The following is a 14,832-nucleotide window of genomic DNA, read 5'->3' as shown; positions in this document are numbered from 1 at the left end:
TTCAGTAGCCAGTTCCAGTTGTTGGTCACTCTTTTTAAAAAAAAAATACAACCCTTCCTACCTGTCCTAAATGCACCAGTCACCATCTTGAACCTCTCGCCTTGCCCTGCTGCTTAAAAGTAGTGGTTTGGAATTATTTTTTCTCTCCCATTAAGTAACTTGTATTCTTCTGTAAACAGCCCTCCTTGAGAGGTCACTTTTCAAGGTTGACTAGTCCTATCTTTTCAAGTCGTTCCTCAGCTCTTCCTGTTCACACCAAAGATCAGGCTGAGCATTAACCAGTTCCATCTGAAGCATTAACCTGGCTTCTTTCAGATGCTAATCAGCATTTCGGTGCATTCCAGTATTTTCTATTTTAATAGTTTTTTCTAGTAAGTCATTGAAAATACATGGGTAGCGAGGGCTATACAAAGGCCACTGGCGATCAGGGCTGTCACCTCACTCTTGATCTATGGTAGCACTCTCGCCTCGGAGTCAGAACGTTGTGGGTTCAAATCCCACTCCAGAGACTTGAGCATGTAGTCTAGATTGGTACTCCAGTGCAGTACTGAGTGAGTGCTGCACTGTCAGAGGTGCTGCCTTTCAGATGTGACGTTAAACCGAGGACCATCTGCCCTCTCAGGTGGACATAAAAAATCCTAAGGCCACTATTCGAAGAACAGGGGAGTTCTCCCGGTGTCCTGACCATGTGTTCACCCTTCGATATGAGGAAAGTTTTTTTTTAAAAATGCAACAAGTTGTAATGATCTGGAATGCACTGCCTGAAAGGGTGGTGGAAGCAGATTCAATAGTAACTTTTAAAAGAGTACTTCAAGTATTGGATAAATACTTGAAGGGAAAAAATTTACAGGGCTATGGTGAAAGAGCAGGGGAATGGGACTAATTGGATAACTCTTTCATGAGCCGGCACAAGCACGATGGGCCGAATGGCCTCCTCCTATGATAACCAAAATCACAAACAGATTATCTGGTCATTTATTTCTGCTATTTGTGGGATCTTGATGTACACAAATTGGCTGTCACATTTCCTACATTACAACAGTGACTACACTTCAAAAGTACCCCAGTTCTGATGAACGGTCATCGATATGACACGTTAACTCTGTTTCTCTCTCCACAGATGCTGCCTGACCTGCTGAGTGTTTCCAGCATCTTCTGTTTATATGACTGTAAAAGCACTTTGGGACGCCTGGAGGTTGCGAAAGACACTATATAAACGCAAGTCTTTTTACACACTCACCTGACAGAGACCTCGACAGTGTCTTCAGCTTGACTCTGCGCTGTTCTCTGCACCATCTGTTTACATCCTTGAACGAGTAGAGCTTGAGGAACAGGATGGTGTAGCACATCAACGCCATCACAGCACCAACTGTAGAACGAGAGACAAAGTTTACTCCCAGCCTGCCTACATACTGTAATCTCAGATTATTCAGTTTCCAAACTGTGAATTTCCTTTAATTTGTGCCTCTACAAATTGCACTTTAACCACTGTGCGTTTCAGCCCCAAGCCACAGGAACTCTGCTATTTCTAATACCTCAAACAAATGAAACCTGTGTGCGCACTAGTCAGGTCAGAGACATTAGGGATGTTCAAAATGCAGCGAGATGCTAGCCTGGCTGCGTTACAGCAGAGGGTCAGTTTTGCTGGGTCAATCCGCCTTTTCTGATGTCAGTGGTTTAGCATTATTGGAAATTCCAGAAATGGTTGAGCCTCTGAGGGAGAAGTACGATTTATGAACCCTGTGAAAAGTTGCCCAAGATTATTAAACTCTATCCGAATACTAGACAGATTCTGTCTCACAACTAGTTACACACAAATGTAAGAGCAGTTACTTTGAATGGCTGGTTCTTATCCTTGGAATGACTTTATTGCTGGCTGGGATTCTTCCCACTATGCACCAGATGACCCTGAAAGCCTTGGTTATTCTGGAGGGCTTGACAGGGTAGATGCTGAGAGGCTGTTTTCCCTGGCTGAAGAGTCTAGAACTAGAGGTTATAGTCTCAAAATAAGGGGTTCGCCATTTAGGACCAAGGTGAGGAAAAATTTCTAGAGGGTTGTGAATCTTTGGAATTCTCTACCCCAGAGGGCTGTGAAAGATCAGTCGTTGAGTATATTCAAGACGGAGATGGATGGATATTTGGACACTAAGGGAATCAAGGGATATGGGGATGGGGTGAGAAAGTGGAGTTGGGGTAGAAGATCAGCCATGATCTTATTGAATAGAGGAGCAGGCTCGAGGGGTCGTATGGCCTACTCCTGCTCCTATTTCTTACGTTCTTATTAGTTTTTCCAAGTGACAAGGCTTCTCCATAGAATTTCAAGCCGAATTTTGTGGGTTCTCAAATGGGGTCAAAGTAAGATGACCCTCTTTCCTGCCCCCCCTCCCCAACTTTCATCCCTTGTACTCACCTGGAGTTATTGAGGTGACCATTAATACCACAGCTGCAGGGAAGGAGAGAATGGTGATCAGGTTAAACACGTGCAAGAGCAGCCCAAATCTCTCAGACAAAACACACTGTGGAGAAAAAAAAACAGGTCAAAGATTGACTGAAAAGCAATGGCCTTTCCTTAACATGATTATAGTTTCAAGCAGAACACATTTTAGGGCCACTTTTTTGAAAAACAAATTAAAAATTGGGCCTCCCCGCAAGTGTTCAATGAGAGTCTGGGTAGCCCAGTAACTATTGCGATAGGACTCACTGCTAGGAGACCAGAGCTCAAATCCTGGATTCCCAAGCAGGAGATGCTTTGAGAGCAAAGTGGCAACATTTATAAATGTAATGATACCTTCAGAAGAAGCTCCATGTGAAGAATACATCCCCAGTTCATTATGCATTAGGTATCAGCCTTGGCTCAGTGGTAGCCTCTGAATCAGAAGGTCATGGGTTCCAGCCCCACTCCACTTGCGCACAAATCTATCTAAACTGACACTCCAGTGCAGTATTGAGGGAGTGCTGCACTGTCAGGGGTGTCGTCTTTTAGATGAGATGTTAAACAGAAGCCCTGTCTGCCCCCTCAGATGGACGTAAAAGATCCCATGGCACTGTTCAAAGAGCAGGGGTGTTCTCCTCGTGTCCAGGCCAATATTTACCCTCAAACAACATCACTAAAACAGTTTATCTCATTGCTGTTTGTGGGATCTTGCTGTGCACAAATTGGTTGCCACATTTCCCTACATTACAACAGTGACTACATTTCAAAAGCACTTCACTGGCCTGTAAAGTGCTTTGGAACGCCCTGTCATGAAAGGTGCTATATGAATGCAAGGCTTCCTTTCTTCCTTGCTCAGGAATCTACAGAACTTTGATTTCATTTTCCTATTTCTCTTCCCTTGATATACCTTTCATCCCTTCCTTCACCACCCCCCCACCCCACGCCCCCAAAGAAAAAAAATCAGCAGCCATCTTGCAGCTAGGACAAACTTTCACAGGACTTTGTTTGCCAAAAGAGGATACTGTAGCACCAAGAATATACGACAAATTTAAAAAGTACAATGGCACCCAGACATGCTGCTCTCGGCTGCACTGCTGTGGGAGACTCCGAGCACAGGCAGGTATCTCACCACAAGAAGAGGAAGGAGAATGAAAGTCAAAAAGTATGGTTGCCACACTCCTTTTGCATCATCTGATTGAAGAGCCCAAGGCCCAAGAGCAGGCTGTCCATCTTCTTAGCTGCAGGTAGTTTCATAGCACAACAAACTCAGAGGCATTGGAACAATATAGAGGGTTTCTTACTCTTTAAAAAGACTGCACGCCACAAAGGGTTTTAGTACCATCGTTTCACTCTAGAACCTGGGTTCGAATCCAAATTGAAACTCTCATCTCTATGAATTAGAAGGATCCTTTGTGAAACGAGTTTTGTTAAGTCATAACCCAGTTCATATCAGTTACAAGCCCCTAGTAAGAACTGGAAATTTTGCACAGCTGTAGCGGTGTGCTCGAGGTTGGATATCTAACTAAGCTAAATAATCCCAGGCTTCCCTGCACTTGACCAGCAAATGCTCCCAGGTCAGGTATAGCATAGGTTAAAATCAGAATAAAATCCCTTCTCTATACGGTGCCAATGCGCTGCAACTCCAACCTTGCAAATTTTGAGCCGAAAATCATCTGAACATATATAGAATACTTCGAACTGGAACATTCACGTTGAGAAAGAATTGAGTGTAGGGAGGGTTGCCACCTGCCAATTCTCCATCGGACAGTCCAGTTTGTCAGCATACTGCCTGGATTTAAATCACAACTCCAGTTCTCCGCCCTCCCACTTATTGTGCTGCAGAGGGGTTAGAATTGGAGGCTTTCAGTTAATGATCGGAATTCAAGCCCGGATCCCATTCCTTTACCCCACTCCTATCCAGTTTTGGATTGGCAAAAAGTGGCAACCCTATTCCGGGGTAATCAAATTCCCAAGAATGATGCTCTGTATTCCACAGGCTCTCCCATTTCCAACACAGCTGGCTTGTTCAGTTGACCTACTCCGGTTGTGCCCTGCAGCACACGGAAGGAATGTTATTCGAAACCCACTCTGCTAGAAAAGCAGGTGCTCAAACGTGAATGGCAGCGACAAGCTGAGTGCCTAAAAAAACAAAGGGCAAACGCTGCACGACTTATAAGTCACATCAACCCCAATGGCTTATACACTGATTCAGATTAAACACAGCAATCATACACAATATGCACCTTAAAATAAAAATGATTGAAGTTATGCTGAGCCACAGATCGGGAAGGTTCTAGGTTTAATACCCGAACGGTGCTGTTTGACTTGTTGAGCTAGGGTTATTTTTATTTTGGTTAGGATGTGGGTGACACAGAGGATGCATTTATTGCCCATCCCTAGTTGCTCCAAGAAAGCAGTAGTGGGCCTTCTTTTGAAATGTAGCCACTGTACAAACGAGTGGTGGCTAGAATACTTCAGTGCATACAAAGAATCAGCCACGTAGTGTGGTGACTAGAGTCATGTGCAGACCACGTAGGGATGGCAGGTTCCCATCCCTGGTATGGATAGCAGATTAATGAAACTGGCAGCTTTCATGGTCATTTTGTCTCTAGTTCTAGCCCACAGATTGCCAGATTTACTGAATTCAGTTTCCCAGCTTGCTGTAGTGGCATTTGACCTCATGACTTCTGGGCTGCTCGCCCAGTATAACTGCTTGGCATACTGTACACTGGGCAAAGGGCAAGGACAAGGGAATGGATACCATAATTGGCCTCAAATGCCTTGAACTGGATTAGAGACGGATTTGGCTGGGGGTAGAGAAAGAGAATGGCCAGGATTCCTCCTCCTGATTGTTATCCAGCAATCCCACTTCGATGTGCCTGTATCTACACGGATGTGGGGCAAGAACAGGATCAAGCTTAGCTGTGATGCCCCCACAAAGCCAAATTGCATACCAACACAGGTTGCACATAATGAACAGTGGCCATTGGGGAAAGTACTGGAGGGTATCCACTGCCTGTAGAACTGAACTTCAACAGCTTTACATCGCGTCTACAGCACAGAACAGGCCATTTAGCCCAGCTGGTCTATGCCAGCATTTTTGCTCCCCCCCCCCCCCCCCATCATCTAACCCTATCAGCATACCTTTCTCCCTCTTGTGCTTATCTAGCTTCCCCTTAAATGTATCTATGCTATTTGCCTCAACTACTCCTGTGGTAGTGCATTCCACATTCTTACCACTCTTTGGGTAAAGAAGTTTCTCCTGAATTCCCTATTGGATTTATTAGTGACTATCTTATATTTATGACCTCTAGTTTTGGTCTCCCCCATACGTCTACCCTATCAAACCCTTTCAATATCTGAAAGGCCTCTATTAGGACCCCCCCCAGAGCCTTCTCTTTTCCAGAGAAAAGAGCACCATCCTGTTTAGCCTTTCCTGATAAGGATATCCTCTCAGTTCTGGTATCATCCTTATGAATCTTTATTGCACCTTCTCCAATGCCTCTATATTCTATTTTTTCATATGGAGACCAGAACTGTGCACAGTACTCCAAATGTGGTCTAAGGTTCTATACAAGTTTAACATAACTTCTCTGCTTTTCAATTCTTTTCTTTTAGAATCTACCCTATTTAGACTTTCAAAAGGCATTCAATAAGGTGCCACATAAAGGGTTGTTGCATAAGATAAGAGCTCATGGGGTTGGGGGTAATATATTAGCATGGATAGAGAATTGGTTAACAGACAGAAAACAAAGAGTAGGAATAAAGGGGTCATTTTCAGTTGGCAGGCTGTAACTAGTGGGATGCCTCAAGGATCAGTGCTTGGGCCTCAGCTACTTACAATCTATATTAATGACTTAGATGAAGGGACCGAGTGCAATGTGTACTTTGCTTCTGTCTTTACCAAGGAAGAAGATGCTGCTTGAGTCACAGTAAAGGAAGGTATAGTTGAGATACTGGATGGGCTAAAAATTGATAAAGAAGGCTAGCTGTACTTAAAGTAGATAAGTCACCCGGTCTAGATGGGATGCATCCTAGGTTGCTGAGGGAAGGGTGGAATTTAAAAAAAAATTCATTCATGGGATGTGGGCGTCGCTGGCGAGGCCGGCATTTATTGCCCATCCCTAATTGCCCTTGAGAAAGTGTTACTGGCCTTAATCTTCCAAACAACCATAGATACAGGGGTGGTGCCAGAGGACTGGAGAATTGCAAATGTTACACCCTTTTCAAAAAAGGGTGTAAGGATAAACCCAGCAACCAAAGGCCAGTCAGTTGAACCTCAATGGTGGGGAAACTTTTAGAAATGATAATCCGGGACAGAATTAACAGTCACTTGAACAAGTGTGGATTGATTAGGGAAAGCCAGCACGGATTTGTTAACGGCAAATCGTATTTAACTAACCTGATAGAGTTTTTTGATGAGGTAACAGAGATGGTAGATGAGGGCAATGCAGTTGATGTGGTGTAAATGGACTTACAAAAGGCATTTGATAAAGTGCTGCACAGTAGGCTTATCATCAAGATTGCGGCCCATGGAATAAAGGGGGCAGTAGCAACATGGATACAGAATTGGCTAAAGGACAGCAGTGAACAGTTGTTTTTCGGTCTGGAGGGAGGTGTACAATTGTGTTCTCAAGGGGTCAGTGCTGGGACCGCTGCTTTTCTTGATATATATTAATGACATGGACTTGGGTGCACAGGGCATTATTTTAAAATTTGCAGATGACAAAATTGGAAGGGTAGTAAACTGTGAGGAGGATAGTGACAGACAGTGACATAGACAGGCTGGTGGCATGGGCGGACACGTGGCAGAAAGATGCGAGGTGATACATTACAGTAGGAAGAACAAGGAGAGGCAATATAAACTAGAGGGCACAACTCTAAAAAGGGGTACAGGAACAGAGAGATCTGGGGGTATATGTGCACAAATCGTTGAAGTTAGCAGGGCAGATTGAGAAAGCCATTAAAAAAGCATACGGGATCCTGGGCTTTATAAATAGAGGCATAGAGTACAAAAGTATGAAAGCCATGATGAACCTTTATAAAACACTGGTTCGGCCACAACTGGAGTATTGTGTCTAGTTCTGGGCACCGCACTTCAGGAAAGATGTGAAGGCCTTAGAGAGGGTGCAGAAAAGATTTACTAAAATTATTCCAGGGATGAGGGATTTAAATTACGTGGATAGACTGGAGAAGCTGGGGTTGTTCTCCTTGGAACAGAGACGGTTGCGAGGAGATTTGATAGGAGGTATTTAAAATCATGAAGGGTCTTCACAGCGTAGATAGAGAGAAACTGTTCCCATTGGCGGAAGGGTCAAGAACCAGAGGACATAGATTTAAGGCGATTGGCAAAAGAACCAAAGGTGACACGAGGAAAAACTTTTTTTTTTAAACACAGCAAGTGGTTAGGATCTGATGGGGTGGTGGAGGCAGATTCAGTCATGGCCTTCAAAGGGGAACAGGATAAGTACTTGACAGTAAAAAATTTGAAGGGCTACAGGAACAGGGTGGGGGAGTGGGACTAGCTGGATTGCTCCTGCATAGAGCCGGCGCAGATTCGATGGGCCGAATGCCTCCTTTTGTGCTGTAATCTTTCTATAATTCTAACGTATCCAAGTTTGCGGACGATACAAAGCTAGGTGGGAAAGTAAGCTGATAGGAGGATACAAAAAGTCTGCAAAGGGATATAAACATGTTAAGTGAGTAGGCAAGAAGGTGGCAGATGGAGTATAATGTAGTTAATGTAAGGTTATTCACTTTGGTAGGAATAGACAGACAAAATATTCTTTAAATGGTGAGAAACCATTGAATGTTGGTGTAGAGGGGTTTGGGTCTCCTCGTACACAAAACACAAAGTTAACATGCAGGTACAACAAGCAATTAGGAAGGCAAATGGTATCTTGGCCTTTATTGCAAGGGGTTTGGAGTACAAGAGTAAGGAAGTCTTGCTACAATTGTATAGGGCCATAGTGAGACCACACCTGGAGTACTGTGTACGGTTTTGGGGTATTTAAGGAAGGATATATTTGCTTTAGAGGCGGTGCAACGAAGGTTCACTAGATTAATTCCTGGGATGAGAGGGTTGTCCTAGGAGGAGAGGTTGAGTAAAATGGGCCTATACTCTCTGGAGTTTAGAAGAATGAGAGGTGATCTAATTGAAACATAAGATTGGCAGGGTAGATGCTAAGAGTCTAGAACTAAGGTGCATAGTCTCAGGCAAAGGAGTTGGCCATTTAAGACTGAGTTAAGGAAGAATTTCTTCACTCAGAGGGTTGTGAATCTTTGGAATTCTCTACCCCAGAGGGCTGTGGATGCTGAGTCATTGAGTATTTTTGAGACTGAGGTCGATAGATTTTTGGACACTAAGGAAATCATGGGATATGGGGATCGGGCGGGAAAGTGGAGTTGAGGTCGAAGATCAACCATGATCTTATTGAATGGTGGAGCAGGCTCGAGGGACCGATTGGCCTACTTCTGCTCCCATTTCTTATGTTCTTATGACTTATTATCCCAGCAGTATGTGCCCTCCTTTTTCTTCCTACCAAAATGCACCACCTCACACTTATCTATATTGAAATTCATCTGCCAGAGGGGAAAAGTAAGACTCATCGCTTTTTGGGGATCGGAACTGAAAGGAGTGACTTGCTTTGACACAGGTGAAGCTGCTGCCCTCCTGAGGGTAGTGACTCATGCTGGGGGTTAACATGCCCCAAGAACAGGCAACATGTTGGTCCAGCTCTACAAGTCAGCTTGTCAGATACTCTCTCCAGCACTAATGACTACTCAAAAATTAAAACACAGGCACTCTCTATCCTTCAGGGAAAAAAAAACTACAAACTCACCGTAGCCATCCTCCTTTCAATCTGCAGAGTCACAATTACAAAAGCATTCGAGACTGGGGAATATAAAGAGGTCTGTTAAATCACAAACAGTAAGTAGAGAGAGCACGATACACACTAGTGAATAGCTGGGTAAAATGACGCACTGTGACAGTAACACCATTCCTTGTTGCCACACATTTCACTTTACAGTTTCACCTCCTCCCCAGTCACTAAACACAAAACTCGGTCATAGTGACAGCAACAGAAAAGCCGTTGACCCCAAGGCAAGGCATGAACTAGTACCCCAAAACAAACATAAATTCACCAACGTGGGGTGAGGGAAGGGCGAGATGACGACATTGCTTTACAATAGGAATGGAGAGCATGATGCAAATATAATAGTAGGATTCTAACCACTTGCAACTTTAACTTTGAAAAGAAGAAGATTCCAAGTGCTAGAAATTTAAAACTGCAGTAAACATCAGGGTACAAGTTCAAAGTTAGAGGATAGGAGGAAAAAAGGAACAGAAAATACCAGGAGACAAGTTCAAAGTTAGAGGATCGGAGGAAAGAAGGGAAGTCGGACTGAACGTTGTCACCTACACGGTTATGGAGTTCTAGAATAGGTTACCAGGGAAGGACATTATGTGGACAATTTAAATAGGTTTGAGAGATAACTGACTGTTTTGGTTTCTAAAAATTCTCACATAGAGAGATGTGCTGTCACGAGAACTAAACTAGTATAGAGCTGTCAGTACATCATTCATCTAGACAAACCAACGCCAAATGACTTTAATTTAACCTACCACAGGAGAGCTGGAAACCACGAGGGAGTGGAAAAGGCTCAGAGGAACAAGACGCTTCCCCAATTACAGTCAGAATGAGGGATACTCACCGAGTATAAGACATAAAGCAGGCCAACTGTAGGGATCCTTCAGGAACAGTGAGACTATTTGGATTGGATCCACTAGTATACCATACCTGCAATTAAAAAGGGATGAATACCAGTTAACCAGCACTTGTTTTACACTGAGAAAATTAAGTTTCACATGCAATAAAAAATAAGCCAGCTCCGCGAATAAATTTAGAAGTGTTATTTTAATTCTATATTAAATTAAGATTAAACTGTGAGGGAACCGCCCTATCGCAACTCAATTGAAAAAGAATTCCTGCCCCCTCCCCAACAAAAATAAACATAACAGGGGAGGAAAAGACCAAAGACATTGGGTGGAGGAGGGGACTTCCAGGTCAGAACTGAGCAGAGTCCTTTGCCCAAACTATTCCACTGCACACAGTGAGAACATTTCCAGAGCAGCTCTGAGTTTTCATTTCATGGATACGGTCGTGTAGTGGTTGTGTTACTGGACTTGCAATCTAGAGGTCTGGACTAATAATCCAGAGAAAGCGAGTTCATATCCCACCGCGGCAGTTCCAGAATTTGAAATTAGTTTTAAAAATCTGGAAATAAAAAGCCGGTATCAGTAAAAGTGACCATGAAGCTGTCGGATTGTCGTAAAAACCCAACTGGTTCACTAATGTCCTTTAGAGAAGGAAACCTGCCGTCCTTACCTGGTCTGGCTTATATGTAACTCCAGTATCGTGTGGTTGACTCTTAACTGCCCTCTGAAGTGGCCTAGCAAGCCGGTCAGTTGTACCAAAACCACTATGGCCCCCCACCACCTAGGTATGGGCAATAAAGGCCAGCCTTGCCAGTGACACCCACATCCCAAGAAAGAATTTTTTAAAAAAAGTCACAACTCGCTGTGTTTCCAATGAACTTACTTTATGATGCATAGGGAAGGAGCTGGGGGGGAATGGGGGGGGGGGGGGGGGAGTTATACAATAACCTCTTCCCCCACCCCACCCCAAACAAAGAGAATAATTTTTTTTTAAAAAACACAGCTCTCTACAAACCCAATTAACTGACTACAAACATCACTAGCAAAATAAATTGGGAAAGCCGGCGGGGCGCTGACTAACATTAAGCAAGTGTTTACTGCACAGCTCTCTATTTTGACAGGCTTTCAATCACACCTTTTTATTGCAGCTCGATGGGAAAATGCTTAAACATGGACTTCTGAAGTGTGAAGTCGAAGGGAGTGTTTACAGCTAAGTGATCATGTGCAAACCGCTCACTCCAAGCTGCAGTATTTTTAAAGTGCAGTACTACCACTGTTTCGAATTTACATAAATGACCTGGATTCACAAGATCAATGCAAAGCGGTCAAACTTACAGATGATAGCCAACTAGGAGGGCAGTAGAACTGGAGGTAGCAGAATGAGTTGGACGATAACTTGCATTTATATAGCCTTTAACATAGAAAAACGTCCCAAGGCACTTCAAAGAAGTGTAATCAGACACAAATCGGCGCCAAGCCAAAGGATGAGATATTAGGAGGAGAGACTAAAAGTTTGGCCAAAGAGGTAGTTTTTAAAAGGAGGGTCTTAAAGGAGGAGAGGGGGCATAAAATATGAAGATGAATAGAACAATGGTAGATGAAATTTAATGCAGATAAGTGTAAACTGCTACATGGAGATAGGCGATACACATACTCCCATAAATGGAGCTGAAATAACAATGGATGAAGCTGAAAGACACCTGGGAGTCTTAGCAGATTCAACACCAACTCAATGAAGATGAACAATCAACAAAGCTAACAGGATATCGAATTACATCGCCAAAATAGTAGTGGAACAGAAGTCAGAGGAGTTCATGACCAAACTGCTCAGGTTAGATTTCACCTTGAATATTGAGTCCAGTTTTGGCCATCAAAAGTTGACATTCAAGGCATCGCAGAGAAGAGCCACGAGGCTGATCCCCAGTGTAAGGAGTCGGAGTTATGAGGAAAGACTGGAGAAACAGGATTTGAACCCTATAAAGGTCCGAGACGTGATCTTATATTGGTATACAAGATTAAGGGTGCAGAAAAAGTTAACCTTGAGTATTCAAATTCAAATTAAACTGCATAAGTAGAACTAGGAGACATGAGTTAAAACTAGTAACAGGTCATTTTAGAACTGATATCAGGAAATTCCTCTTCACACCAAGAATGATCAATGTGGAATAAACTTTCAGGTACAGTGGTGGAGGTAAAGCCCTAGAATCATTGTTGGGGGAAGGGGAGTTGTTAGTTGATCCATCCAGAGAGAACCCAAAGATGGGCCAAATGGCCTTCCTCATCTTGCGGTTACAGCAACGCAGCTGGACTGTACTCCCAAAGTGCTACCTTTGAGTGGTGGAACACGGGTCCGTGCCTGTGGGGTTGGGCCAGTGGAATGAGCTGAGACGACGACAGGTAATCTTTTTTTTGTACAATGAGCAATGGAGGGCCACTCAGGTATCACACTCGAGGAACTAACCCCCTCACCAAAGGTAGAACTGATACTAGTCTAGGGTTAAGTTAGCTGCTCAACTCATCTCAAACCTCTTTGGTAGTAATGTAGTTTTAATTCGGATTTTGGGAAATCGGTATCCATGAGCTAGGTCTACGAGCGGAGATAAGGGAACTGGATTTAGCAGCATAAACACTGGTTAAAAAAAGAACTTGCATTTATACAGCACCTTTCAGGACCTCAGGATGTCCTAAAGCACTTTGCAGCCAATAAAATGCTTTTGAAGTGTAGTCACTGTTGTAATGTAGGAAATGTGGCAGCCAATTTGCGCAACTAGGTTCCAAAAACAGCAATGAGTTAATGACCAGATCATCTGTTTTAGTGATGTTGGTTGAGTGATAAATATTGGCCAGGTCATCGGAGAGAACTCCCCTGATCTTCAATAAGTGGCCATGGGATATTTTACGTCCATCCGAGAGGACACATGGGGCCTCGGTTTAACATCTCATCCGAAAGACGGAACTGACTTACTTTATGGCTGTTGATCTCCCAGAAACTGAATTAAAACGGGCAATATACAAACAGCAGAGAAGGAAAAAAACAACTTGCATTTATATAGGGCCTTTAACGTAGTAAAACGACCATAGATGCTTCACAGGAGCGTAATGAAACAAAATTTGACACCGAGCCACGTAAAGAGATATTAGGACAGGTGACCAAAAGCTTGGTCAAAGAGGTAGGTTTAAGAAGGGTCTCAAAGGAGGAGAGAGAAGTAGAAGGGTTTAGGGAGGGAATTCCAGAGCTTAGGGCCTAGGCAGCTGAAGGCCCAGCCACCAATGCGCAAGAGGCAAGAATTGGAGGAGCGGAGACACCTCGGAGGGTTGTAGGGCTAGAGGAGGTTACAGAGATAGGGAGGGGCAAGGTCATGGAGGGACTTGAAAACAAGGATGAGAATTTTAAAATCGAAGATTTCCCAGACCGGGAGCCAATGTAGGTCAGCGAGCACAGGGCCTGTGGGAGAATGGGATTTGGTGCGAGTTCGGATATGGTCAGCAGCGTTTTGGATGAGCTCAAGTTTATGGAGGGTGGAAGATGAGAGGCCAACCTAGAGAGCATTGGAATAGTCAAGTCTAGAGGTAACAAAGCCATTGATGAGGGTTCAGCAGCAGATAAGCTGAGATTGCATCGGAGACGGGCAACGTTATGAAGCGGATATGTGGTCGGAAGCTCATCTCAGGGTCAACTAGGACGCCAAAGTTGCAAACAGTCTGGTTCAGCCTCAGATAGTAGCCAGGGAGGGGGATGTTGTCAGTGGCTAGGGAACGGAATTTGAGGCAGGGGCCAAAGACAATGCCTTCGGTCTTCCCAATATATAGTTGGAGGAAATTTTTGCTCATCCAGTACTGGATGTCAGACAAGCAGCATGACAAATCAGAGACAAAGGAGGGCTTGAGGGAGGTGGTGGTGAGGTAGAGCTGGGTGTCATACATGTGGAACCTGACGTCGTGTTTTTGTATGATGTCGCCAATGGGCAGCATGTAGATGAGAAATAGGAGGGGGCCAAGGATAGATCCTTGGGGGACTCCAGAGGTAACAGTGCAGGAGTGGGTAGAGAAGCCATTACAGGTGATTCCCTGGCTACGACTGGATAAATAAGAATGGAACCAGCAAGTGTAGTCCCACCCAGCTGGACAACGGATGAGAGGCGTTGGAGGAGGATAGTGTGGTCAACGTGTCAAAGGCTGCAGATAGGTCGAGAAGGATGAGGAGGGTTAATTTACTACTGTCACAGTCACATAGGATGTCATTTGCGACTTTGGTAAGGGCCGTTTCAGTACGTGGCAGGGGAGGAAATCTGATTGGAGGGATTCAAACATGGAGTTGCGGGAAAGATGGGCACGGATTTGGGAGGCTACAACATGTTCAAGGACTAAGAAAGGATAAAGGACTAATCATTAATAAACATTTACATATCAGCTTGAGTACTTTGTGCACACAGTACTGCGCATAGACTAAACTATATACCAACACTGAATATCAGATTAGTAGAGTAATGACATGTCACATGACTCCAAGTGCCCTGGTTCAGGTACAGTGACAGACAATTGGATGCCCACCTTTCCTTGAATGATACAGTATTATGGAAAACAAAGCAAGCTTTTTTTTTGGGGGGGGGGGGGGGGGGGGAAAGAGGGTAGAAGAGGAGGGGCCAGGGAACAAAACAATGCTAACATATCTGGTGCA

At 44.0% G+C, this 14,832-nt stretch overlaps 1 protein-coding gene across 2 annotated transcripts in view; it reads right to left on the bottom strand.

Annotated features, from left to right (window-relative positions):
* The window catches only part of LOC137299902 (diacylglycerol O-acyltransferase 1-like), a 103,104-nt gene that overhangs the window by 30,999 nt on the left and 57,273 nt on the right, over positions 1-14,832 (bottom strand). For both annotated transcript variants that reach the window (XM_067968887.1, XM_067968896.1), the window contains 4 exons: positions 10,151-10,236; positions 9,277-9,329; positions 2,411-2,516; positions 1,241-1,369 (listed from right to left, as the gene is read on the bottom strand). In XM_067968887.1, coding sequence (XP_067824988.1) covers positions 1,241-1,369; positions 2,411-2,516; positions 9,277-9,329; positions 10,151-10,236 — 374 coding nt within the window. The remainder of the gene's footprint in view (positions 1-1,240; positions 1,370-2,410; positions 2,517-9,276; positions 9,330-10,150; positions 10,237-14,832) is intronic.

Source organism: Heptranchias perlo, chromosome 2, assembly GCF_035084215.1.
Source record: "Heptranchias perlo isolate sHepPer1 chromosome 2, sHepPer1.hap1, whole genome shotgun sequence".
NCBI classification, from domain to species: Eukaryota; Metazoa; Chordata; class Chondrichthyes; order Hexanchiformes; family Hexanchidae; genus Heptranchias; species Heptranchias perlo.
The sequence above is the reverse complement of the archived record's forward strand: the minus strand, read 5'-3'. Positions and strand labels throughout refer to the sequence as shown.